Source organism: Rhinatrema bivittatum, chromosome 1 (assembly GCF_901001135.1).
Source record: "Rhinatrema bivittatum chromosome 1, aRhiBiv1.1, whole genome shotgun sequence".
NCBI classification, from domain to species: domain Eukaryota; kingdom Metazoa; phylum Chordata; class Amphibia; order Gymnophiona; family Rhinatrematidae; genus Rhinatrema; species Rhinatrema bivittatum.
In genome coordinates, this window is record NC_042615.1 from 144,317,609 (window position 1) to 144,343,823 (window position 26,215).

The 26,215-nt window shown below is 41.3% G+C and overlaps 1 protein-coding gene across 11 annotated transcripts in view; it reads left to right on the top strand.

The window, feature by feature from the left end:
* The window catches only part of FRYL (FRY like transcription coactivator), a 978,233-nt gene that overhangs the window by 504,135 nt on the left and 447,883 nt on the right, over positions 1-26,215 (top strand). For 8 of the 11 annotated variants that reach the window (XM_029588005.1, XM_029588013.1, XM_029587996.1 and 5 more), the window contains 4 exons: positions 3,722-3,814; positions 4,846-4,944; positions 9,968-10,069; positions 11,738-11,782. In XM_029588005.1, the coding sequence (XP_029443865.1) occupies positions 3,722-3,814; positions 4,846-4,944; positions 9,968-10,069; positions 11,738-11,782 (339 nt within the window). The remainder of the gene's footprint in view (positions 1-3,721; positions 3,815-4,845; positions 4,945-9,967; positions 10,070-11,737; positions 11,783-26,215) is intronic. The other 3 variants (XM_029587969.1, XM_029588028.1, XM_029588037.1) reach the window with 1 other exon arrangement.

Here is a 26,215-nt window from a genome sequence, read left to right on the forward strand (position 1 = left end):
GTGTAATTGGGTTTGAAAAAGGTTTGGATACATTCCTGGACATGTCCATAAACTGCTATTAATCAAATTGACGTAGAGAATAGTCACTGCTTATTAATGGCATTAGCATAGGATTTATTTACTGTTTGGGTATTTGCTAGTACTTGTGATCTGGTTGGGCCACTGTTGGAAAGAGGATGCTGGGTTGGATGGACCTTCGGTCTGACCCAGTATGGCAACTTCATAATGTTTTCACAAAAATATAAACTAGGCAGAAGCAAATCTTTTCCAGAAGAAACAATTCTGTAGAACAAGAATTCATGGTATGAGGCTCAAGGGAGTAGACTCCGAAACAACATAAAGAAATATTTTTTTTCACCAAATTAGTGCTTAATACATGAAATGCACTCCTAGTGGAGATGGTGAGGGACATACAGTAAGGAAATTGAAGAAGGCCTGGCGCTTCGATTGCTTTTACCCTCCTCCAGTTTCAGTGACCCTCCTTGGCTGTCTCCCCTTGTGGCTTTTAACCCCTTTCCCATTTTTTAAATTTCTTCTCCTCCTCCTCAAGTCAATTCTAGAGTATATGTGCCACCACTCTCCCCATTCCCAGGATTTATCATTCTCCCATTAACAAGGTTTTAAGTAAATGTTGTACATCACTTTGAATAATCATCTCAAGGCTGGGGAAGCAGTCTTTAAATGAGTTAAAATGAAAATCCTTCTCCCCCCCCCCCCCCCCCCCCATCAGCTTTCTCTCTGCCTCTGTTCCAGGTTCAAACCATCCCTCATCACACACCATTCTCTCTCTGTCTCTATATACCTTTGAGGAAGACCCTCAGCTTTTTCCTTAGTTCTCTGTCCTTCCCCCAACTCTCTCTCTGCTCTCTAGCAAGACCCCCAGCTTTGTCTCCCCCACATAAAGCTTGGACCTTTCCACAGATTGCTGTCTCTGCTCCGTCCTTCCCTGCTCTCTCCCCTCACTGCAGCAAAACCTCCTGTTATTTTGTCCGCCGCTCACCCCTGCTTTAGCAAACCTTCTACATTGCTTTGCCTGCCACACTCTATTTAGCAATACTTTAAGTCCTCTCCTATCTTCCCCAAAGGTCGCTGCCTGCATCTCTCATCAGGTTTCACCAAATCCCCACTACTCCTTCCTTTGTTTGGGTTACATAGGCCAAGGTCACTGCTGCAACCTTCTCTTTTGGTCTGGTATGGGCTGACATTTTTTGTTTTTGTTTTCATGGGCTAACCTGCCACTCGCTTCCAGCTGATATCAATACTATTCCTTCTTTCTAGCCCATGAGGAGGTCGCCTCTGCAGTTACTGCTGCTGCTTCCTGGGATTCCCCTAAGAGTAATAGTCAGCAGAAGACACGTCTCGCTGAATAGTCGGCTAAATTTATCTGGATAGCTTTGCCACTCACTGGCCTACTGGTTTTATTTATTATATATAGCTAGATTAAATAAACTATATATATATATATATATATATATATATATATATATATATAGCTTGATAATATACACAGTAGTATTTATTTATTTTTTCTGAATGTCTTAACTTATGGCACTTGAAGTTTGGCAGAACCTTAATATTTTCTACACTTTAAGGTGAATTTTGAAAGCCCAGTGTGCACCAAAATTGAGAGATGCCGCACACATGTAGGGCTTACACATGCCTACTATATTTTAAAAGTTGCCTACTTGCGTGCATATTTTCCACTGCATGCACATCTCACTCAGAATAAAAAATGGGCGTGGTGTGGGCAGAGCCTGGGCATTCTGGGGCAGGGCCAGTTGATGTGCCCGCAAATACTTAGTGCCTGGGCGTGTGCCCAGGTCTAGTGCTATGTAATTTTACTTTTTGCTATGGAGGGATGTGTAAGTTTAAAAAAAAAAAAAAAAAGTAAAGCCATTACTGGGGGGTTTAAAGAGTCTGGGGTAACTGGGGGGAGTGTGGGCTATTATACCAGGCAGGTTTGGAGGACCTATCTCTGCACTGGGCAATCTGGTAGACAAACTGGTGAAACTGGTATTGGGATGAATGTTGCCAGTTATAAAATTCCCTGTCTTACGCGGCTGAAACCCCGATTTGTACGGTTGAGTGCACCCACTTCCAAAATTAAGCATACACATGCACCGAGACAAGTTTATAATGTACACGCATATGTGCACCTATATTATAAAATTGCTGTGCCCCTGGGCATGCACAGATGCACACGGAGCAATGTGCACCCGCGTGCCTCTTTGAAAGTTACCGTCTTAGTCAACAAATATTTCTGGTAAATTAATTTCACACTGCTAGTGCAAAAAACTTGCATATTCTTGATTGACATTTTAAAATGTAAAATCTTAGGCATTAATTTCATTAAATTTATTTTCATTTATAGACAGCTCTTGTAGATTCAAGCAATCCAGACATAATACTTTAACAAAGCATAAATAACAAAAAAAAATACTCATCCTTGACAAACAGAGATGTGTATTGTTAAAAATAGAACACCCCATACTCCCACACATTTACAAAAACAATTAGCCTCATAATCACAGTTTTGGAGACAGTTTGGAGCCAGTGGGAACTGTAGTACCACCAGGATGCTAAGGTACATCAAATGTTAATGTTTTCATCTAACTTCCTTCAGCTTTTGCTGTTCCACATTCATCTAGTGCTGTTTAAATTGTAGCAGTTTTTAATGAAAAAGATCAAAGGACTTGAAAGAAAAATGTCTCTTTCCAGATGACACACAAATCTGTAAGAGAGGTGCACCGGGAGTGGTGGAAGATGGTAGTGACTTGAGGCTGGAAACCATGTTTCATGGCCAAAAAACGTGAAAATGCATGCATTTGCAATACGAAAAGAAATAGTTGCTTTTTAACTTACTTGAGTTGGAATTGACAACCATCAAGCAGGAAAGAGACCTAGTAATAATTCTCTGATCTGAAAGTTGCCCATCAGTGTGGTGATAGGGTTGTGTGTGGAAAATTTATTTTTTCTTTCCCTTCTTTTATTTTTATATACTTTTTCATTTTGTTTTATTTGTTTTGTTACTTTTTATGTGTAAAGTAATATTTCTGTTTCCAAAAATGATTTGTTGCATGGTCATATTATGCTCATATAATTGATTTTATGTGTGTAAATGCAATTTTATGTATGTAAAAAAAAAAAAAAATTATGCACAAGCAGATGCAAAACATAATTAAAGGAATGCACATTTCTCTTAAATAATTGGACAAACTAATTGTGATTAGGTATGTGAGAAGAAATAGTACCAGTGGCAAAAATCAGATCATAGGATCCCTCATTAGACATGATGCCTAGCAGTTCATTCTTATTGGTGGGAAAGCCTGCTGCATTTTATGCCCACAGAAGCCTAGAAGTGCATGAAATGACTCTCCATAGAATCTGCACACACAAATGTTTAAATAGATTCTACATTTTTTCCAGTTTTGTGCCAGAGAGTATAGGGCTTTAGGCAACATTTTAACACAACTGGTCAACAGCTGGTTACATAGTTAAAACAGTTGGTTAATCATGCTATACAAATTGAAAAACATAGCTTACTGATCAAAAATATGGTTTTAATATCATAAAAAGTATATATAACAAATGAGCTTGAAAACTGCAAGCATCAAATACTGACATTTACCTAAGAATCTTGTCATGTTGAGCAGACCTATTGGCTGTAATAAGGAGAATGAAGTCTGATCCAGTCTTCATTTCATGTTGCTTGTTTCTAAAGGAATGTGCTCAGTACTTTTTGGAGGTGAAAGATAAAGACATAAAACATGCACTTGCCGGTCTGTTTGTTGAAATTCTCATCCCTGTGGCTGCTGTAAGTATACCTACCTTTTCTGAAAATGTTATTGTTAGCTCATGGGTTTTAGTAGCTTTTTAGAGTTTGTTGGTTACTACTATCAGCCCTGCTAAACCAGTAGTGAATTGAATTAAAGTTGATTTTTTAAAATATTATTATGCATTGTATTATATTATATGCATTGTATATTATGCATTGTATTATATACTGTCTTGTTTTATTATGCATTTTTTGTTTAATCTTTGAGCCATGTAAATTGCCTGGAGCAAAGGACAGGCAATGAAAAAAATTGCATTAAATGTGGAATTGAAGACTAATTTCATGATCTTGTTACATGAAACATTTGCAAAGTAGGCAAAAAGGAAAGCAAGTTGAAATAAAAACAAATCTATATTTTACTACATAAAGTGGACAGGTATTGTCACAAATTATTTGCATTGCTCATTTGTGGCTGTCAGTCTATATATAGATAATAAACTTAGCCCTCTGGATGATGTCTGTCAACAATATATGTGTATACCTGAGTACTTGCATGCAAGTTAGGAGCAGTGCTCATTGTGTATGTGTGCAAATTCTCAGGTATGCATCTGTACTTATGTATAAATTCCAAGTTATGTGCATACATGCATGTGCATATGTTCTGCTCTGAGACCAGTGGGTGCTCTCAGCAGGGCTATGGATCTGATTGGAGCCACTATAACATACAGCCTTGGAAGACAGGGCCACTAACCATTGAGAAGTAGATAGAGGGATGGAAAGGGAAAAACTAGCAATATTAATTCAGACTAGGTTAGGTCTCTGGCAGGAGAAGGGGTTGTTAAGAGAGTTCTGGGCTATTGCTGGGGAGAGGACTCAGAATGTACTAGGGTCGGGCTAGGGAAGGGAGGAGAGAAGTGAATAGGATTCCCTGGGCAAGTTCACTGGGTATCAGTTACTATATCTGAAAGCCACTGTATATGTTGATTTCTTTCCTTATCCTGCCTTCTAAGCTGTTTCTCTTTTGTATATACTTTGTACTCATGATTTCTTCTGTATATTTTTTTAACCAGGCTGTTAAAAATGAAGTGAATGTGCCATGTCTGAAAAACTTTGTGGAGATGCTATATCATACCACCTTTGAGCTGAGCTCAAGAAAGAAGCATTCACTGGTACTTAACAAAACTTTCAGACTTTAACTTCATGTAGCTGATTTATTTGATGATGGAGGCTAGAGGAAATAGTTTATAAACATTGAATTTTTAAAATTTCAGGTCTAAAGTATCACCCTTGGTTGTTTATAATTTTCAATATTGAGTTTGTCATTTATGCTGGCTTTGCATTATAAGCTAGTGCTTTGAAAAACAACTTGCTCTACTTTAACCATTTGAATGCTGTTTTAATTACTCATCATGGCAATTTAAAAAATGTAAACTTTTAAAATTTGGAGCATAACTTGTGGGTAGCCACAAGCATAGAGCAAATAAAATTCATTAAAGGTCTGCATTCAAAAGGGCTATTCCTCATAGTTTTAGTGGCTCTTAAGACTGGTTAATCTCAGATGAGGATTCCTAAGCCCCCTTTCCAAAAAAGGATGCCTCTAATATTGCTGAGAAGGTAGGGGTGAGCACAGAAAAAAATGTTTCATTCGTTAGGGATGTGGTTTCTACCAAATGAGAAACTGGACTTCAAGATGTCAACTGGATTACTAGAATTAATAGAATCCTCTCCCTGATCCCATCTTCACTCGAGCTGAAGAACAATATGTAGCTGTGGAAGTGGAGAAATCATTCCAGGATGAGGATGAACCTAAGCTAATGTCCCCAAAAGCTGTAAGATCAGCAGTCACTGTTTCTAGGAGGCGAATGGTAGTGATAGTTGGTGACTCATCTGCTGACCAGCATGCTGTCCCAGGAGGTGTGTTCTACCTGGTATCAAGATCCAAGATATTACGGAGATATTGCGGAGAATCATCAAGCTTAATGATTTTTTTACCAGATGTGCTCATCCGTGTTGGCACTAATAATACTGCTAGTTATCCCCTAGAACATATCAAAAGTGTCTTCATGGCTCTGGGAGAGAGGGAAAAGCAGATAGGTGCATAGGTGGTTTTCTTCTCAATTTTCCCAGTCGTAGATAAAACCTGAGGTGAATTAATGGTTGCATTGATGGAGCTGGCTTCCTGGACCACAGGAATGACATTCTAATGGCTGCTTAGCAGAGATAGCATTGAGCAAAAGCAAAGTGTGTTTGCCAGAAAGAACTGGCAAACCTACTGAGGAAGGCTTTAATCTAAGACCATCAAGGATGAGTAAAAAAAAACCACAAAAAAAAACCTCTTAGGGAAGTAAAACATTAAACATGGGCAGTGTCCGGAAAGGTATGCATACTAATGCCCACTGTATGGGAAATATAATCCTGGATCTAGAGGAAGTCATTAAAGAGGCTGATGTGGATGTAGTGGCTCTCACAGAGATGTGGTAGACAAAAACCACAACTGGGATAGTTATTCTGGGTTATAATCTATTTAGGAAGGACAGAATAGGAAGAAAGGGGGAAGTTGGAATGGCACTATATATATATTAAAAAAAAAAAAGTAAAACTACAGGGTGTGCAAGGTAATGAGGAGGCACTGTGGGTTAATCTAGAAAGAGGGAATAGAATATCTATCAATATTGCTAATATATATAGACCTCCATTACAGACAGAAGAAAAAGATTTAATAAAGGTTATTCACCAAATTACTGGAAAGGGGTGGTGTTATTGCTAGGTGATTTGTCTGCCAGATGTTGACTGGGGTATCCTGGCTGCTGTGTCCTCTAGAAGCAGGGAGATCCTGGATTCTCTCTAGGGAGAAATGTTCCATCAACTGGTAATGAACCCAACAAATGAGGAAGCAATACTGGACTTGGTGCTTTACACTAGGAAACGTGTTTCTGATATCATAGTAGATGATCATCTGGGATCCAGTGATGTGGTCCACTATTAGAACACAGGTGGTGGTGGTTGATTCACAGATAAGGGTCTTAGACTTCAGGAAAAATAACTTTGTTAAAATGGGGAGTACCTTGGAGCCATTAACTGGATGGGAAAATCTAGTGGAAGTAGAAGAGCAGTTGGCAAAACTAAAAGGAGATTTTGTAAGGGCAACTAACATTTCTGTAAGAAGGTAAATAAAGGTAAAAGAAAACTGATTTTCTAAAGAAGTAGCTGAAAAGGTAAGGGAAAAAAGGTTAGTGTTTATAAACTGCAAGAGACTGCCGAAAGAGCAAAATGGGCAACAATATCTGGAAAAGCAAAGAGAAGCTTTTAAGTACCTGAAAGGCAGAGTATAAATCATATACATAAATAATGTAGGCAAACTAGTCAGGACAACAAAGATGCAAATGGAAGAAGAAATAGTAAATAAGGTAAACCAGAAGGAGGGGTGTGGGCAAACCTTTTTTTTCTAGATATGTTACTGATAGGAAAAAGAAACCCAGGTAAAGGGGAGCAATGTGTAGAGAATGAGAAAAAAGGGGAATTGCTTAACAAATATTATTTATTCATTGAGGAAGGGCTAGGAGTTAGGACCAAAGAAAATAGACACAAGTAGGGTTGGCAGTGAAGTAAACCTCAAACAACTTCATGAGAAACTCTCTAAACTAAAAGTAGATAAAATTATAGGGCCGGCTGGGATATATCTGAAGGTTTTAAGGGAACTTAGAGAAGTTCTGGCAGCTCCTCTGGCTGACCTTTTCAATTCTTCTTTAGAGTCGGGAGTATTTATAGGGGACTGAGACAGACTAATGTGGTCCCTCTTCTTGAAAGTGGAAGTAAGGAGGAGACTAGGAACTACAGTCTTAATCTGACTTAGGTAGTGAGTAAATTAATGGAATCACTGCTAAAACAGAGGATAATCCAATTTCTGGAATCCAATGGATTACTACAGGGCAGCAGCCTTGTTTTATCAGAGATAGGTCTTGTCAGACGAATCTGATCAATTTCTTTGATTGGGTGATGAGTGTTAGATGTAGTGTACTCAGATTTCTGTAAGGCCTTTGACTTGGTTCTGCATAGGTGACTTGTAAATAAACTGAGTGCTCTTGATATGATCCCTAAAGCGACTGGCTAAGTTTGAAACTGATTGAGAGGGAGGCAACCAAGGGTAGTGGTAAATAGTCTATTCCAAGGAAAGAGGCTTTGCTAGTGGTGTGCTGCCCGGATTTGACTTTGTTCCGGTTCTGTTCAACATTTTTATAAGTGGTATTGCAGAAGGACTTTCAAGGGGTTTGTCTTTCTTTTTGTGGATGATAGAAAAATCTGAGACAGAATAGACAGCCAGGAAGGTGGGGAAAACATGAAGGGAGATCTAGCGAAAGTTGAGAAACAGTCTGGCAGCCACAGTTTAATGATTAACAAAAAAAAAAGGCAAGGTCATACACTGGGCTGCAAAAATCCAAGAAAGCAGTTCAGTATAAGGGGTGAAATTATTCTATGCATGAATCAATCGTCAGATCTGGGAATTATTGTATCTCATCTCAAGGTGGCCAAACAGGTGTATAAGGTGACAGCAAAAGTTAGACTAATGCTTGGGTGCAAAAGGAGAGGAATGGTTAGCAGAGAAAAGGAGGCGAAATTGCCCCTAGATAAGTCCCTCATGACGTGAGATCTCATTTAGAATTCTATGAACAATTCTAGAGACTTCACCTGCAAAATGATATAAACCGGATGGTGTTGGTCTAAAGGGTGGCAACTAAAATGTACATTGGTCTTTATTGTAAAACATATAGGGACAGTCTTAAAGATCTAAACATGAATACCCTAGAGAAAAGTCTGAATAGGGAAAATATGGAACATTTAAATATCTCTCCAAAGTATCAATGCACAGGAAACAGGCCTCTTTCAGTAGGAGGCTCTGGAACAAGGGGGTCATAGGATGAGGGTAAAAAGGGTTAGGCTCAGGAGTAATCTAAGGAAATAATTTCTTTACAGAAAGGGTGGTTGATGCAGTGGAGCTGGTGAAGCCAAGAACAGTATGCGTAATCAAGCAAGCATGAGACAAGCACAAAAGATCTCTGAAGGAGTGGTAGGGATTGTAGAGCTGAGCATTTGGTGGGCAGACAAGATAGGCCATATGGTCTCTTTCTGCCATCATGTTTCCATTAATTTTGTCTCATTGGGATTGGTGGGTTGTTTGGGTTGGTTTTTGTTTTTTTTTTTTTTTGGGGGGGGGAGCTTTATTCATTTTGAGAAATAGCAGGCAATATTTCTGAACAGCCCCTGCTATTCACTGCAGTAAATAAAACCCCAAAATTTGCAGGGTTTTCAGTGCCACCAGGAATTTTTCATTTAAAACAAACCAAAAAAAGTTTTTTTTTCTGTTGGAATTCCTTATTCATTTGTAGCAAATGCACATCCTTATATGAGCCTAAGAGGATAGAAGTTTTTAAGGTAAAATCCTTCTCTATCCTAAAATCCATAAGTTTGTAACCAGTATATTAGTGATCAGCTTAGGGATGATATCTTTAGTGATCTCTCTAGAAAGTTAATAGCTCTGGGGTTGATTTAAGACCTCTGCGCGTGCGTCCATGTGTATGTGGTTCCTGGCGCGTGCATAAGGATGCGCCGACTTTATAACATGTGTGCTGGTTTTTAAAATCTGTGCGGGCAGCCCATTTCTCATGAGCGTGGTGGGGGAGGGGGGGGGATTTTAGTTAAATTTGTGTGGCGATGCAATCGGGCCTCCTTAATTGGAGCAGACTGAGAGGGAACTGTCCTATCCATAAGCTCTACTCTTCCCCTCTCCTCCACGACCCCTAACCTAAACCTACCTATCCCTAATTTTTTTTATTCTAATACTTACTGCTCCCCGGGAGCAGAAGCAGTCTCCATGGGACAGTGGCTATTGGAGCTGTCCCGGTCCATCCCCTGCCCCGACCATGCCCCTCGGGCCCAGCACTTCAGTGCATAATGGGGGTTACGCGCGTGGTCGGGCCTGTTCTAAAATGCACGTAGTGCGTGCAAGGCCCGGCCATGCCCATAACCCCTGTTTTTTTATGTGTGGCCCTTTTAAAATTGGGCTGTCTAGTTGTACCTTTCTGTAATATGGCAACTGTGCTTTATCTTACTCTCATATATTGCTTAATTATATATTATATTGGTCAGACAATATTTTGCAGGAAGTTTGTAATAAAACATTTTTCCTTTTCCTAGGCACTCTATCCTCTGATCACTTGCCTATTGTGTGTCAGTCAAAAACAGTTTTTTTTGAATAATTGGCATATTTTCCTGCAGAACTGTCTGTCACATTTGAAGGTAAGAAATGGACTTAATTTGGAACTTTATTCCATGGAGAGCAGCACTCAACCACCTTGCTATTTGAAATCACATTGTTTTATAAGTGATATAATTGTTTGCGTTCACAGTACTTTGCGTACTTCCTTGCCTGCTGTCTAAGTTTGCCATGACTTAACGCATTGCCATTCTAATAATGTACAACTCACATTATCTGTTATGTTTAATTTGTCATGTCATACACTTAATTTTACTTGATAAGAAAGTGTTAAAATAAATGGTTCATATTCTTCCTTGTATCTCAGGTTTTATTGTCTTTTAAGGCAAGTCCTCTGCTTCTGTGCTGAGTGTTTAATGACTTTGCTTTTACATGATTTATCCTAATTTAGCATACTTTCTCTTTAACTTTGTGCACAACATTCCAGACACACACTTGCATGTTCACACTTTTCCTTGGATGGCAGTTGTGTTTTGAAATGTCGGCTTTGTCTTCTTGACATCCTTCATGCTTTTTTGTTTCTTATTTGTATGTTTTTGTCTAACATTGCATCCGCAGTGCCTTTTTCAGTATTTGCATTAGTTTTTCTCTTTCCTATTTTAATTATTTTGCCCTTACAGTTTTTGAGTGCCATTTTATTTTTGCTTATTACTATGAAGCATGTATTTTACATTTTAAATATTTAAGTTAACCATTTATAAATAAACAAACTTCTCTTAGGGCTCTCTACAGCAGAAATTCTATACCAGTTTCCACACAAAGGGCTGAATTGTTACTCAGCAGGAGATTTGTCAGATCCTATGTGATTTTGGAAAAGGTGTCTTATACCAAATGAAAACCCAATCAGTAATGAAAATTTAGAAAATCAGTGGCAAATCGCCAGATTCAGAACCAAAATGTTCTAGTACTGCAAAAGGTAGTTTATCCCAAGCCTCTAATCATCTAGAAGGCAAAAGTTCTTATTTTATTTTAGATAATTCCCTCTTTGTTTTTTTGTACTCATTTGCAGATGCCACTCTCTCCATTTTAATTTTAAAATTCTTCTTGGCTTTTTAAGCTCTTTGACTGAAGAGCAGCAGGATGATACTGCATCATCTTTGAATTTAATCCCTGTCTTTAAATTGAACTTGAATGGTTTACTTGAGCTCAGGGGAGGCCCATTTGATTTTCTTATTAGTGGCTAGCCTCTTTTATGGCTATTAAAGGGATAAGGACATCAAGGAGAAAATCAGAGCTTTAGAAGAAGCCTTCACCGGTGATGTATTGACCCAGTAAGAGAAACATGTTCTGATACAGTGTCTCTTGCAAATCACCATCCCTTACTTTTCTCCATCCAGTTCTCACTACTTTATTAAATGATTGTAATAGCCATATGTGGCTAAACCTGCAACTTGTGTGTTGCTATATTATTATTTTTAGCCTTAGCCAATTTGGAGATCTGGAGTCTGGGCCAAAAATAAAACTGTGCGCTAACCAATGGGATGTTGGTCTAACTCTGGTTATAGGGTTTGTCCCCCCCCCCCCCTTTCAGATCTAAGATTAGGTAACTATGAAAGCATCCGTTATCAACCCATACTAAACTGCTGAGCTGAGCCTTTAGTTATCTGTTTTGTGCTATTTTTCATCTAACCTGCATGTGCTTCCCATTCTCATGTTTGTTATGTTTTGCTGTCTCACATTGCTTTATTTAGATGCCATCTAACAACAGTATCAGAAAACAAATAGAAACACTTCAGGTGAGTTAATGTATTTTGAGAAGTTAGAAAAGCAAAAGTTTGCTTAATCTCTACTCTACACTGTATGCTTTGCTTGCATTTTGATGTTGTGTCCGTGTTTTCGTGAAACCACTGTTAACGGTTTTAAGAAGCACCGCAACTGGCTTAACTATCAGTGGTTTCCTTGAAGATCAAAAGACAAAAGCAATACATATACATAGTATCCACCTTCCACAGAAAATATTTCTTTTCATGCACACTTATTTATGTTCTCAATTTTTAAAAAAAGTTGTTTTTCAAATTTTTACTGAGTGAAAAGTGATATAGATATAGATAGATAGATATAGATATCTATAGATATTTTTTTTTTTTTGCGAAATCTGTGATAGCTGCAACTTACAGCAAGCAATCGGAATTTTTGTTTATAGTTGTATATATTGTGAAGTGGTGTTAACTAAAAATTGGAGAAAAGTTTAAATTTATTTACTTTGTTAGAAATGTGAATGCATTTAACTAAAAGTGTGAGAAAGGTCTATTTCACTAGTGATACGTTTTTTAATGCCAGCAGTAGAAATTAGATTCTTCAAAATATGAATGTCTTATTTTTTGCTTTGTTTCTTCTTCATTTGGTCTTGTATATATAGGGCTTACAATCTTGGAAGACTGGGCTATTGTCTTGATAAAAAAAAAAATGTGCTCCACGCTGTTGGCAATGCTGACTTTGTTCGGTTGCTGGTAGATGTGGCGGTTATTTATATATTTATTTCTGACTTTTACATACCATACAGTCAGAAAAAAAACTGACCAAAACGGTGCACAACACAATCAAATGTGCAATAATAAAAATGCAATAAAACAATATAAAATCAGTAAAACATCGCGTGTACCTACATCAGAATAAAAGGAAAACAAATCAGACCATCCTCACCCCTCCCCCACGCCCGGGAACAGCCAAGCTTTCACACTTTTTCCTAAAAGTCAAATAATTTGATTCAATCCTATTAGCTAAAGAGACAGATTTCCATAACTGAGGGCCCCTTACGGACATAACTCTCTTCCTGCATCTAACTGAACAAACCACCTTGTTCCGAACAAAAATTTGTCATGGGCATATAAAGTTTAACTATCTAATTAAGCTAACTTGGCCCAGAGTCTTTCTTAAACTTAAACATCAAAACCAAGATCTTAAATTGAATTAGTTCCTTAATTGGCAACCAACGTAACTGTATTAACAAAGGTTGCACTGGTTCATGGTGACAGGAAAAGATCAACTTTGCTGCCATATTTTACATTATCTGAAGATGCTGCATAGCCTTATCTGAAATACCAATGGAAGGAATGAGTGCAAATTTACCAGCAGATGATGGGAAAGGGGCAACAAAATTTTCAAAACAAGAGAATAAACTCTTTAAAGAAGCTATCAGACAAGGAAACTCAATTTGCAAAAGCATACATATAGTGGGAAATTCAGGGAGTTGCTTTAGAAACCCCACATGGTTCAAAATCTGACTCAGGAATAGTTAAGGAGAGGTGAGCGATGAACTGAAACCTGGACATGAGAGATTTGATAATTGCAGCATAGTATAGTGGTTTGCGAATAGGATGTTTCATATCTAGCATAGAATAACCTGGTAAAATGGATAAATGCAGATTCTGTAAAACAGAACTAGAAATAATTACACATTGCTAGAAGTCAAGTATTGCTAGCAGACAGCCTGCGTATAGAAAGGCATAAGGTTGCATGGCTTATCCACTGGAAATGGTGTAAACATTGTACCAGGTAAGCACTGGGATCACGACCCTGAAATAATTGTAGAGAATGGAAAAGTTGTGATTACCTGAGACATGCCTATTCCAATAGATAGTTTCATGCAAGAAAACTAGATATTGCAGTAAATGAGAAGCACAAGAATAGAATTCCTGATAGAAGTGTCAGTGCCAAGCGACTATTCTGTGGATTATATGGAGAGCGAGAGAAGGTCCAGTATTAGAGCACAGGCAGAGGTGGTTCATTGAAAGGCAATGGTCCAGGACATCAGAAAAACTGTTTTTGTTTTTTTTTCATTTAAGGTTTTTATTATTTTTAAAAATATAGGATGGCAGGAAAAGACCAAATGGCCCAACCAATGTGCCCAGCAAGCTCCCATACTTAAGTTTCCCATACTTATCAGTTTCCTAGACTGCAAGGTCAGGGCCCTTGTTGGTTACTGTTGATTCAAATTTCCCACCACCTCCTGCTGTTGAAGTAGAGAGTAATGTTGGAGTTGCATCAAAAGTGAGGTATCAGGCTTATTGGTTAAGGTTAGTAACCGCCGCATCAAACAAGTTTACCCCCATGCTTCTTTGTTTTCCCAGACTGTACAGTTCAATATCCTTGTTCTTTATCTGAATATAAATCCTCTTTTCCACATTTCTCCTTGCCATTGAAGCAGAGGGCAATGTTGGAGTTGCATTAACCATTTGAAGGTTTATTGGATAAGGGTAGTAACCACCATTCCAGCAAACTACCCTTGCCGCTTTTCATTCATTCCCATTCTCTAGCCTTTATGGATCCACAGGGTTTATTCCATGCCCCTTTGAAATCCTTCACAGTTTTAGTTTTCAGCACTTCCTCCTGAAGGGCATTCCAGGCATCCACCACCCTCTTTTTGAAGAAATATTTCCTGACATTGGTTCTAAGTCTTCCTCCCTGGAGTTTCAAATCGTGACCCCTAGTTCTACTGATTTCTTTCCAATGGAAAAGGTTTATTGTTGACCATAGATCATTAAAAATTTTCAAGTATCTGAAGGTCTGTATCATATCACCCCTGCACCTCCTGTCCTCCAGGGTATAGATATTCAGGCTCTTCAACCTCTCCTTATAAGTCATTTGAAGGAGACCACCCACCATTTTGGTCTCCCTTCTCTGGACCACTTCCATCCTCTCTCTGTCCCTTTTGAGTTACAGTCTCCAGAACTGAACATAGTACTTCAGGTGAGGCCTCACCAAGGACCTGTACAAGGGGATTATCACTTCCCTTTGCTTACTAAATATTCCCCTCACTATGCACCCCAGCATTATTCTGACTTTAGCTATCGCCTTGTCACATTGCTTTGACAACTTCAGATCGTTAGACACTATCACCCCAAGATCTCTCTCCTGCTCCGTGCACATCAGTCCTTCACCCCCCAACACATACTGTTCTTTCAAATTACCACACCCCAGATGCATGACTCTATACTTCTTGGCATTGAATCCCAGCTGCCATATCTTCGACCACTCTTTTAGCTTCCTTAAATCCCGTCTCATAATCTCTACTCCTTCCGGCGTAGTAACATAGTTTAAAATTATTTAAGATAGAGTACCTGAAGGAGGCATTAACTGGAGGGGATAAGCTTTGCGAAGTAGATCAGTGGACAAAAGTAAAAAGAGGTAATGGGCATAGACTGGGAAAGGGACCTTGGTGTAATTACTGTCTGATCTGAAGGCTTTGAAGTACTGTGGCAAGGCGATAGCTAAAGAATAGAGCTGAATAGAGAGAGGAATAACCAGTAAGAAAAAAAGAGGTGGTAATGCCCTTGTACAGGTCCTTGGTGAGGCTTCACCTGGAGTACTGCGTTCAGTATTGGTACCCATTATTTCAAAAAGGATAAAGACAGGATAGAAGCAGTCCAAAGAAGAGTGATCAAAATGGTGAGGGGGCAGCATTGGAAGACTTTTGAGGAGAGGCTGAAGGATCTGAATATGTATACCCTGGAAGAGAGGAGGTACAGGGGAGATATGATAAGACTTTGATACCTGAAATGTTTTAAGGATGCACAATTGTCAAACCTTTTCTGTTGAAAAGAAATCCATAGAACTAGGGGTCATGAGATGAAACTCCAGGGAGGACAACTCAGAACCAATGTCAGGAAATATTTCTTACAATAAACCCAAAAATTCCCGCTCTTTGTGAGGTCAAAAATATCTGTCAAAAAACAACTGAATTTACCCCACTCATATATAAAAATTAATGAAGTAGGATGAGGAAAGTTTCATACGTTTTCTGTAACATACCTACCATGGCCTTGTACACAGAATCTTACTATATTGTAACATAAACTCCCCTCCATCCTCCTCTAATATTTTTTGGAAAATTTTTATATGAAAAAATCGTGAAAATCAAATCATGTAGATGTGCTTAAAATCGGCTAAAAAAGCTCAATCTTGTTCAAGTTTTTAATCTTATTTAAATTTGTTTAATGAGTGCTAACATCTTCAACGCTTACCGCGTCTGAATGACAGTTATAGTTATCCTCTTATTTTCTCTTTTAACGCTCTCAGCCACAGGCATGTAAAAAAAGCTGTGGCTGAGAGCGTTAAAAGAGAAAATAAGAGGATAACTATAACTGTCATTCAGACGCGGTAAGGGGCAGATTTTAAAAAATTGCTCCAAACTTGGAGCAACCTTGAAGGGAACTTTTTTTTTGTCCCCCCCCCCCCACCTTTCCCTCCCTTCCCCTATCCTAATCCCCCTCCCCTACCTTATTTTGTTGTTATGCCTGCCTCTGGCGTAACTTGCGCGCTTCGCCGTCTCCCTGCCCCTGCACGGGCCGCTGTGCCGGAGCACTCGGCCTTGCCCCTGGACCGCCATCACGCCTCCGACCCCTCCCACGGACCGCTGCCACGCCCCCAAACGCCGCATCGCCCCTGACACGCCCCCTGACACGTCCCCCAAGCAAAGCCCCGGGACCTGTGCGCATGCTGGCGGCCTATGCAAAATAGGCGCGCTGGCGCACAGGGCTTTTAAAATCTACCCCTAAACGTTGAAGATGTTAGCACTCATTATATAAATTTGAATAAGATTAAAAACTTGAACAAGATTGAGCTTTTTTAGCCAAATAAAAGCACATTTACACGATTTGATTTTCACGATTTTTTCACATAAAAATTTTCCAAAAAATATTAGAGGAGGATGGAGGGGAGTTTATGTTACAATATAGTAAGATTCTGTGTACAAGGCCGTGGTAGGCATGTTACAGAAAACGTATGAAACTTTTCTCATCCTACTTCATTAATTTTTATATACGAGTGGGGTAAATTCAGTTGTTTTTTGAAGGAAATATTTCTTCACAGAGAGGGTAGTGAATGCCTGGAATGGACTTCCAGAAGAGGTGGTGAAGACGAAAACAGTGAAGGAACTGAAAGGGGCATGTGATAAATACTGTGGAAATAAGAGTGCATGGGGGTAACTTGCTGGTGTGGCATTTGCTACACTTCACATATAAGCCTTGATACTGTTAATGCAACTCCATTATTCTCTGCTTCAAAGGCAGTGGGAAAAGGAGAATTGAATTCAGACGACCAACCAACGAGGGGCCCAGACTTTTACGGTTTGGGGAACAAATAAACAGCGCTTACTACCCTTAATCATTAACGGGCCGATTACAGTAAAGTCCACGGGAGAGCGGGTGACCGGCGCGCGCAATGGCCACTTTCCTGTGCGTGTAATTCTGTATTTAAATGAGGCCCAGTGGTAAAAACAGGCAAAAGGAGGCGCTAGGGACACTAGCGCGTCCCTAGCGCCTCCTTTTGGACCGGAGCGGCGGCTGTCAGCACATTTTGTTTTCTGAATCGCACTGGAATACCTAATAGGGCCATCAACATGCATTTGCATGTTGAGGGCGCTATTAGGTTCGGGGGATTGGACGTGCGTTTTTGGCCCCTTACTGTAAAAGGGGTAACGCTAGCGCGTCGAAAATGCGCGTCCAATGGCGGGTTAACAGTGCGCTCCATCAGAGCGCACTGTACTGTATCGGCCCGTAAGCCTGATACTTTTGATGCAACTCCAACATTGCTTTCTGCTTCCATGGCAATGGTTTCGGGAAATTGGATTCAAACAGCATCCCTGGGCCCTGACCTTTACAGTCTGCGAAACTGATAAGCATGGGACTAGCTGCACAGTGCAGCAGATTCTGGCATAAACTTGCTGGGCAGACTGGGTGGATCTATTGGTACTTTTCTGCCATCACATCTGTTTCTATGTAAGGGCAGCAAACCTTTTGTTAAAAACTAAATAAAGGTAAGAGGAAATAGATGCTGCAGTGGCTGCAAAAGTAAGGGAAAAAAGGTCAGCATTTACAAAAAAGGAAGGCAAGCAACTATATCTGGAAAAGCTAAGAAAAACTGGGAAAGTTATCAAGAGAATGAAGGCATTAATGGAAGAAAAATAGGTAATGTAGTAAAACAGGAGGATAAAGACTACTTAGATATAGAAGAAATGAAAAAATGAGATTATAAGACTCAAAGGTGAAATGGAATAGGACCACAGAAAAGTGCCACAATTAGGAATGGAAGTGAGGTAAACCTCAAGCAATTTTCAGGAAACTCTGTTCATGAGGAGCTAGATAAACTATAGGACCAAATGGTATACATCTGAGAGAACTAAGAGAACTTGGGGAAGTTCTGGCAAATATCTGGTGTTTTCAGTGCTTCTTTAGAGTGGTTCCAAAGGATTGGAGACAGGCACAGATGGTTTCTCTTCCCAAAAGTGGAGGCACGGAGGAGTTTGAAAACTATAGGCCTGTTAGTCTGACCTCAGTGCTGAGTAAATAAATGAAAATGCTGTTAAAACCAGAGGGTAGTGCCATTTCCAGAATACAGTGGATTACAGAACCTGAGGCAGTATGATTTTACCAAAGGTAGGTCCTGTCAGTCAAATTTTATCAGTTTACTGTATTTGACTGGGTGACCAAAAAGTTAGGTCAGGGGAGAGCACTAAATGTAGTGTACTTGAATTTCAGTAAGGTTTTTGACACTGTTCTGCATAGGTGACTTATAAACAGTGTTCCCAGTGTTAACCTGAAGTTATTGAACAGATTAGAAATTGGTTAAGTGGGAAGCGACAGAGGATAGAGGTAAACAGAGCTCACATTGAAGAAAGGAGAAATTATCAGTGGCGAGCTGCAAGAATCGATCCTCAGTCTGATTCTGTTAGCAATATTGCTAAAGGGCTATCGGGAATCTGCAACAAGTTAGATACCCTGGAAGGTGCAGAAAACATGAGGAGGGATCTAGTGAAACTTGAGGAATGGTCTAGCGTCTGGCTGCTAAGACTGAATGCTGAAAAATGCAGGGTTATGCATTAGGGTTGGAAAACCTCATGGGAACAATACAGTATAAGGAGATAAAGCTCTGTGCACATAACAGGATTGGGATATGGGAATGATTATATCTGATAATCCTAAACTAGCAAAACAGGTACAACCGTGCTGAGAAAGTTTGTGAACCCTCTAGGATGATTTGTAATTTAGCACCGTTCATGTTCAAAACATGATTACATCCTAATCCAGGGACTGCCAACTCCAGTCCTCAAGAATCACAATTAAGCCTGGTTTTCAGGATATCCACGATGAATATGAATGATATAGATTTACATGCACTGCCTCCATTGCATAGAAATCTATCTCATGCATATTCATTATGGGTATCCTGAAAACCAGGCCTCTTTGTGGCTCTTGAGGACTGGAATTGGCCACCCCTTCCTAATCTAAACCCTGATTAGAGAGAGAGATAACCCCTATGAATAAATAACTTTGATATATTTTCATGATTTTTAAACAGATCAATAAGAAGTATCTTTTTGTGAAAAATTATGTGAGCCCTTCATTCAGTAACGGGAGGCACCTCCTTGAGCAATAACTTCAGCTAAACGACTCCTGTAACTGGTAATCTGTTTCTCGTATCTTCCTTGAGAAATTCTGACCCATTCTTCCATACAAGAACTGTTTCAACTCTGTGACATTTGAGATTTGAAAGTTTCCTTGCTTGAACAGCTCATTTCAGGCCTTGCAACAACATTTCAGTAGAGGACTTTGATTTGGTCAATTCAAACATTAAATCTCGTTGTCATCAGCCATTCTGTAGTAGATGTACTTGAATTTTTAAGGTTGCCTTGCTGTTTGCCCCTATCTTGACTCAGCTGTAGCTCATAAACAGATGGCTTGACATTCTAGAATTTTCTGATTTAGAACAGAATTAATGAGTTCATCGATGATTGTAAGCTATTATAGTCCTGATGCAGCAAAGGAGCCCCATACCAAGATACAGGGGTGACTAACTCTGGTCCTCACGAGCTACCAACAGGCCTAGTTTCAGGATATTCACAATGAATATGCATGAGATAGATTTGCATGCACTGTCTCTATTGTATACAGATATCTCATGCATATCATAAATATCCTCAAAACCAGACCTGTTTGAGGCTCTTGAGGACAGGAGTTAGCCACCCAAGCCATAACACCACCACCACCATACTTGACTGTAGGGATGAGATTCTTACGTTGGAAGACAGTGTTTGGTTTTTTGCCAGACAAATATTTGTTACTGAAAAGCTCAATTTTTGATAAGTGAATTCAGAGAATATTATTCCAGAAGTGTTGTGGATCATCCAGATGCGCTTTGGTGATCCTGAGGTGAATAGCAAGGTATCCTCCTAGCTATCCTTCCATGAATACCATTCCAGTTCCAAGGAAACATTTCTTTACAGAAAGAGTGGGGAACACATGGAATGACCTCCTTATAAAAGTGGTAGAGTCGAAGACAGTATTGACATTCAGGAGAGCATGGGACAAGAATAGAGGCTGTGAGGGGTGGGAAGGAACTATAAAGCTGAGCAGGAGTTTTGGATGGGCTATATGGTCTTTATCTGCCATCATGTTCCTGTAGTGACACATTGATTTTCCCTTAGCCAAAACCTAAAGAAAGAATCCAACACTCTAGAGTTTTACATACCCTCTAGGATCGCTTATCAGGGACCTACAATATACTAAAGTTAAAATCCAATTGGTACCCAGACAGTGAGGTAAGCCCAAGCTGTTCTGTGTGGAAAGGAGAGAACATGTCTAATCATAGGGAACAAGTTCTTTTTAATAGAACTTAACCCTAGAAAACTTTGAGTACCACTACAGAAATACTTCTCTGAATCAATACACACCTTTTTTTCATCATATTCTTTCTTGATTATATTATACAAACTCCAAGTAAACTTTCTCAAGGGGAAAGATTACTACACCCTTTTTACCATTCAGTAGAATTCCTCCGTTAGGGAAATACCCCTCCTTTCTGTAGCCATGTGCGAGATACCTGGATGGCACTGGAATTAGAAAAAACCCAATTGATTTAGTAAAAGAGGATTTCTACAGATTAAGAATCCTTAATCCTAAAAAAAAAAAAAAAGTACCACAAGCATAGAAGTTAGACTGAACAGAGAACTTTGGAACTTTTTTATTTTTTATTTTTTTATAAAGTTTTACTCTTTTTTTTTTTTTTTTTTTTTTAACATTTTCCTCAATGTAACAATTCAGTGGTTAGAGATACATTTTTATTCATGATAACTTGTGTAGAATTACATAAGCAAACTAACAGCATTTTTTAAAATGACTATATAGAAGAGAATAAGTAATCAGGAAAAAGCTAAGTAGTTCTTCATTAAAGTGTTAATACTGACATCCTAACAACTCACCTTTGAGTAAAATAACAGTGGTTCAAACATAGAATTGTATTCTATTTTTTTTTAATTTTTTTAATATTAAACATAAAGATTAAAAGCATGCTTAAATAATGCATTTTTAATATGGTAATGTACAAAATTCACATTCCATTGATTGACATGAAGTATTTTTTCTCACAGGACAAGCAGGATGGTTGTCCTCACAAATGGGTGACATCGAGGATGGAGCCCACCACGGAAAACTTCTGTCAAAGTTTAAACAGAACTTTGACTGGCCCCTACTGGGCATGCCCAGCAAGGCACTGACCCTGCAGCCAGCAGGGGTCTCCCTTCAGTCTTCTTTTTTCCGCGCAGCAGTTGCCACGCGGTGAAAGGAGCTCTCTTACCACGTTCCTGACAGGAATTCGGTATTTTTCTTTCTGAAGAAAATTTGCCCCTCAGGGGTCTCCCTTCGACAAATTTTTGTCACCTCCGCGGAAACCGGTAAGTTTTTGCCTTTTTTCTTCGATTACCGTCGAATTTGGCCCTTGAGGCCTGTTGGCAATTACCGAGCCCGCGACTAAATTTGGCCTTAAGCCATGGCGACGGGGTTCCGTCGATGCCCGGATTGTACCCGGACTATGTCAATCACTGACCCCCATAGGGTTTGTGTTTTGTGTTTGGGAAGTGAGCATGATGTCCTGACTTGCACCAAATGTGCCCTAATGACACCTAAGGGTCGCAAAGCCAGGATGGAGAAGATGGGGCTCCTCTTCCATGCACCCACCCCAACGCCATCGATAGTATCGACGTCATCGGAACCGGCACCGTCGAAGTTGCACCACCATCGTCAACCCTCCGGTGACCGTCCACCAACGATGACTTCTCGGCCGTCGACTCCTGTCCCCTCCCCGGATGGGCGAGGAGACCGGAAGGACAAGCATCGCCATCGACGGCACAAGTCTCGGCCTGTCGAGGATCCACAGTCATCGACCTCTGAACAAGCCGAGCCACCGACTAAGAGGCCTCGATCAGACTTGGCACCGTCCACGTCTCGTTCGCAGGCATCGAGGAAACCCTCACCCTCTCGGGGTGTGGGAGCCGTGATCCCACTGGTTACGGTGGTCCCTCCGGCTCTGCCTCAGCCTCCCTCTCCCGTCGAGCCGGGTATTGTTACCCCTGGTCTCCGGGCAGAACTGGACCGGCTGGTCCAGGAGGCCATCGAGAAAGCGATGCAAAAATTCCAACCTCCATTGGCACCGTCTCCGGCACCGATTCCGGCACCGCCACCGGCATCGACCCCGGCACCGACTCCGCCACCGAGGAAGGAACCGACCACCGAACCTTTGGTGGAAGCGCTGGCACCGCTACTACAACGTATGGAGGCACTTGTACATGCCCTTCCATCGATGATTCCAGTAGCACCGACAGCGCCATCGTCTCCGACTGGATTTTCATCGGCAGGAGAAACACCGTTCCTGATTCCCCCTTCCGGGGTGGTCCCATCGGTGCCTTCTCGAATATCTCCACCGATTTATCCTTTGACTCCATCGGTTCCAAGACCGGCACCGACTCCATCGGCAGCACCGAAACCCTCGATGCCGTTCCCAGTACCGATTGTACCACCGGTTCCTCCAAGGTTTCCTTCGATGCCTTTGGATCCTCAACCTGGTCCATCGGGGCTTCAACCCCCAAGTGATCCCTATGATACCTGGGGTGATGATACATCTTCTGACACAAATTTACCATCACCGCCTTCTCCTACAGAGAGTAGAAAAAGATCTCCTCCAGAGGATCTCTCCTTTATTAATTTTGTAAAGGAGATGTCCGAAATTGTACCTTTTCAGCTGCAATCTGAGACCGATGACAGACACCAGATGATGGAACTGCTTCAATTTTTGGATGCTCCAAAAATCATCGCTTCCATCCCCATTCACCAGGTGTTTCTCGATCTCTTAAAGAAAAACTGGGAATCTCCTTCATCTGTATCACCAGTTAACAAGAAGGCTGACTCCACATACCTCGTCCAGTCAGCACCAGGCTTTCAAAAGCCTCAACTGGATCATCGCTCTGTTGTGGTTGAGTCCGCACAAAGAAAGGCCAAGCGTCTAAAGCCACACTCCTCCACTCTGCCGGTCAAGGACAATAAATTCCTGGACAGTGTGGGACGGAAAGTGTACCATGGAGCTATGCTGATTTCTTGCATAGCCTCATATCAACTCTACATGACGCAATATAACAGAGCCATCCTTAAACAGATGCAAGATTTTGCTGACACATTACCTGACCAATATCAGCCACAGCTTCAGGCCCTTCTTAACAAAGGGTTTGAAGCAGGGAAGCACGAGATCAGAACGGCTTATGACATCTTTGATGCCTCCACAAAGGTTTCAGCTACTGCCATTTCGGCCAGACGTTGGGCTTGGTTAAAATCATCCAACCTTCGCCCAGAAGTCCAGGATAGTTTAGCGGATTTACCCTGCTTAGGGGACAATTTGTTTGGGGAACAAATTCAGCAAATTGTAGCTGAATTAAAAGATCACCACGAGACGTTGAAACAACTTTCTTCTGTTCCGTCTGAGGTTTCCTCCAAACAACCACTTAAGAAGGACTCTAAGAAGTCGTTCTTTCGGCCACGCCGTTACTACCCTCCATCGGCCAGGCCTCGTCCAGCTCGATCCTCTACTAGGCCTCAGCCGCGTCAGCCTAGGAAACAAAGGCCTACTGTAGCCCCTCCACCGGGGCCTGCGGCTGGCCTTTGACTCCCTTGTAGGGAACACATGCCAAACCCCTCTTCCAGACATTCCTGTAGGAGGTCGACTGTACCATTTTCTATAACCTTGGTTGCAGATCACCTCAGATCAGTGGGTGCTAACAATTATCACACAGGGTTACCACCTCAACTTCATAACTCTTCCGGCAGACTCCCCGCCTCTTCAAGCGTGGAGTCTATCCACCCATTTGGCTCAATTACAACAGGAAGTGTCTCTTCTTCTGCAATCAAATGCTATAGAACCCGTTCCTCCCTCTCAACGAGGCAAGGGATTCTATTCCAGATACTTCCTAATACCAAAGAAATCAGGGGGACTACGTCCCATTTTGGACCTTCGAGCCCTCAACAAATACCTTCAAAAAGAGAAGTTCAAAATGGTAACCCTAGGCGCACTGCTCCCTCTGCTACAAAGAGGGGATTGGCTGTGCTCTCTCGACCTCAAGGACGCTTATACCCACATTGCGATCACACAATCCCATCGCAAATATCTGCGGTTTCTCGTAGGCCACGACCATTATCAATACCGTGTCCTACCTTTCGGTCTGGCTTCTGCCCCACGAGTCTTTACCAAATGTCTCGTAGTGGTAGCAGCATTCTTAAGGAAGGAAGGTGTCCACGTCAACCCCTACCTGGACGATTGGCTAATCAGGGCCTCCACCCAACAGATAGCTCAATCCTCCCTAAAATTGACAATTCAAACACTCCTTTCCTTAGGGTTTCTTGTCAATTACGAGAAATCTTGCTTAGTCCCGTCTCAAACCTTATTCTTCATTGGAGCAGACTTGGACACCTTACAGGCAAAGGCTTACCTTCCACTTCAGAGGGTCCACACCCTAATGTCCCTGGCTCGCCAGCTCCAGTCTCAGAACACTGCCACGGCTCGCCAGTTCCTCATTCTCCTAGGACACATGGCATCCTCGGTTCAAGTCACTCCCATGACCCGACTAGCCATGAGAGTAACACAATGGACTCTACGACACCAATGGATTCAAGCTTTTCAGCCTCTGTCCTCCATAGTCACAGTCACACAAGCGCTGCGCCTATCCTTAACCTGGTGGACGACTCAGGTCAACCTCCTTCAGGGCTTACCTTTTCTTCCACCGGATCCGCAAGTGATCCTAACCACCGACGCTTCTCACATCGGTTGGGGAGCCCATGTGGACGACTTTCAAACATAAGGGTTATGGTCCAAAGAGGAAGCCGAACACCAGATAAATTTCCTGGAACTTCGAGCAATCCGCTATGCGCTCCGCACTTTCAAAGATCATCTCTTTCATCAGATAATCTTAATCCAGACGGACAACCAAGTGGCCATGTGGTACATAAACAAGCAGGGAGGCACAGGCTCCTTCCTTCTGTGTCAGGAAGCTGCGCAGATCTGGGCGGAAGCCCTCTCCCACTCCATGTACCTCAGGGCCACTTACCTGCCGGGAGTAGACAATGTATTGGCAGACCAGCTGAGCCAAGTCTTCCACCCACACGAGTGGTCACTCGATCTTCTGGTAGCGACCTCTCTGTTTCACAAGTGGGGTTCTCCCCGCATAGACCTCTTTGCGTCCCCTCAGAACCACAAAGTGCACGATTACTGCTCTCTCATTCAGAGCCAGCACTCTCGGCCGAGGGATGCTTTCTCCCTCAAGTGGACAACCGGTCTGCTCTATGCATTCCCTCCACTCCCTCTTGTGTCAAGGACTCTCGTGAAGCTACGCCAGGACGGAGGAACCATGATCCTGATAGCACCTTACTGGCCACGCCAAGTATGGTTTCCAATACTCCAGGATCTCTCCATCCGCAGGCACATTCCTCTGGGAATGGACCCGCATCTGCTCACTCAAAACGACGGATGCCTCCTCCATCCCAACCTCCAAGCCTTGTCCCTGACGGCATGGATGTTGAAAGGTTAGTCCTTCAACCATTTAACCTTTCAGATTCCGTTTCTCGAGTCCTGATAGCTTCACGAAAGCCTTCCACAAGAAAGTCTTACTCATACAAATGGAAAAGGTACACATCATGGTGCACTTCTCAGTCCCTTGATCCCCTTTCCTGTCCAATCTCCAAATTCTTGGACTATTTATGGCATCTCTCTGAATCAGGTCTTAAAACCTCTTCTATCAGAATGCATGTCAGTGCGGTAGCCGCCTTCCATAAGGGTATTGGGGGTAATCCTATTTCAGTACAACCCCTAGTAACACGCTTTCTTAAGGGCTTACTCCATCTAAAGCCACCCTTGCG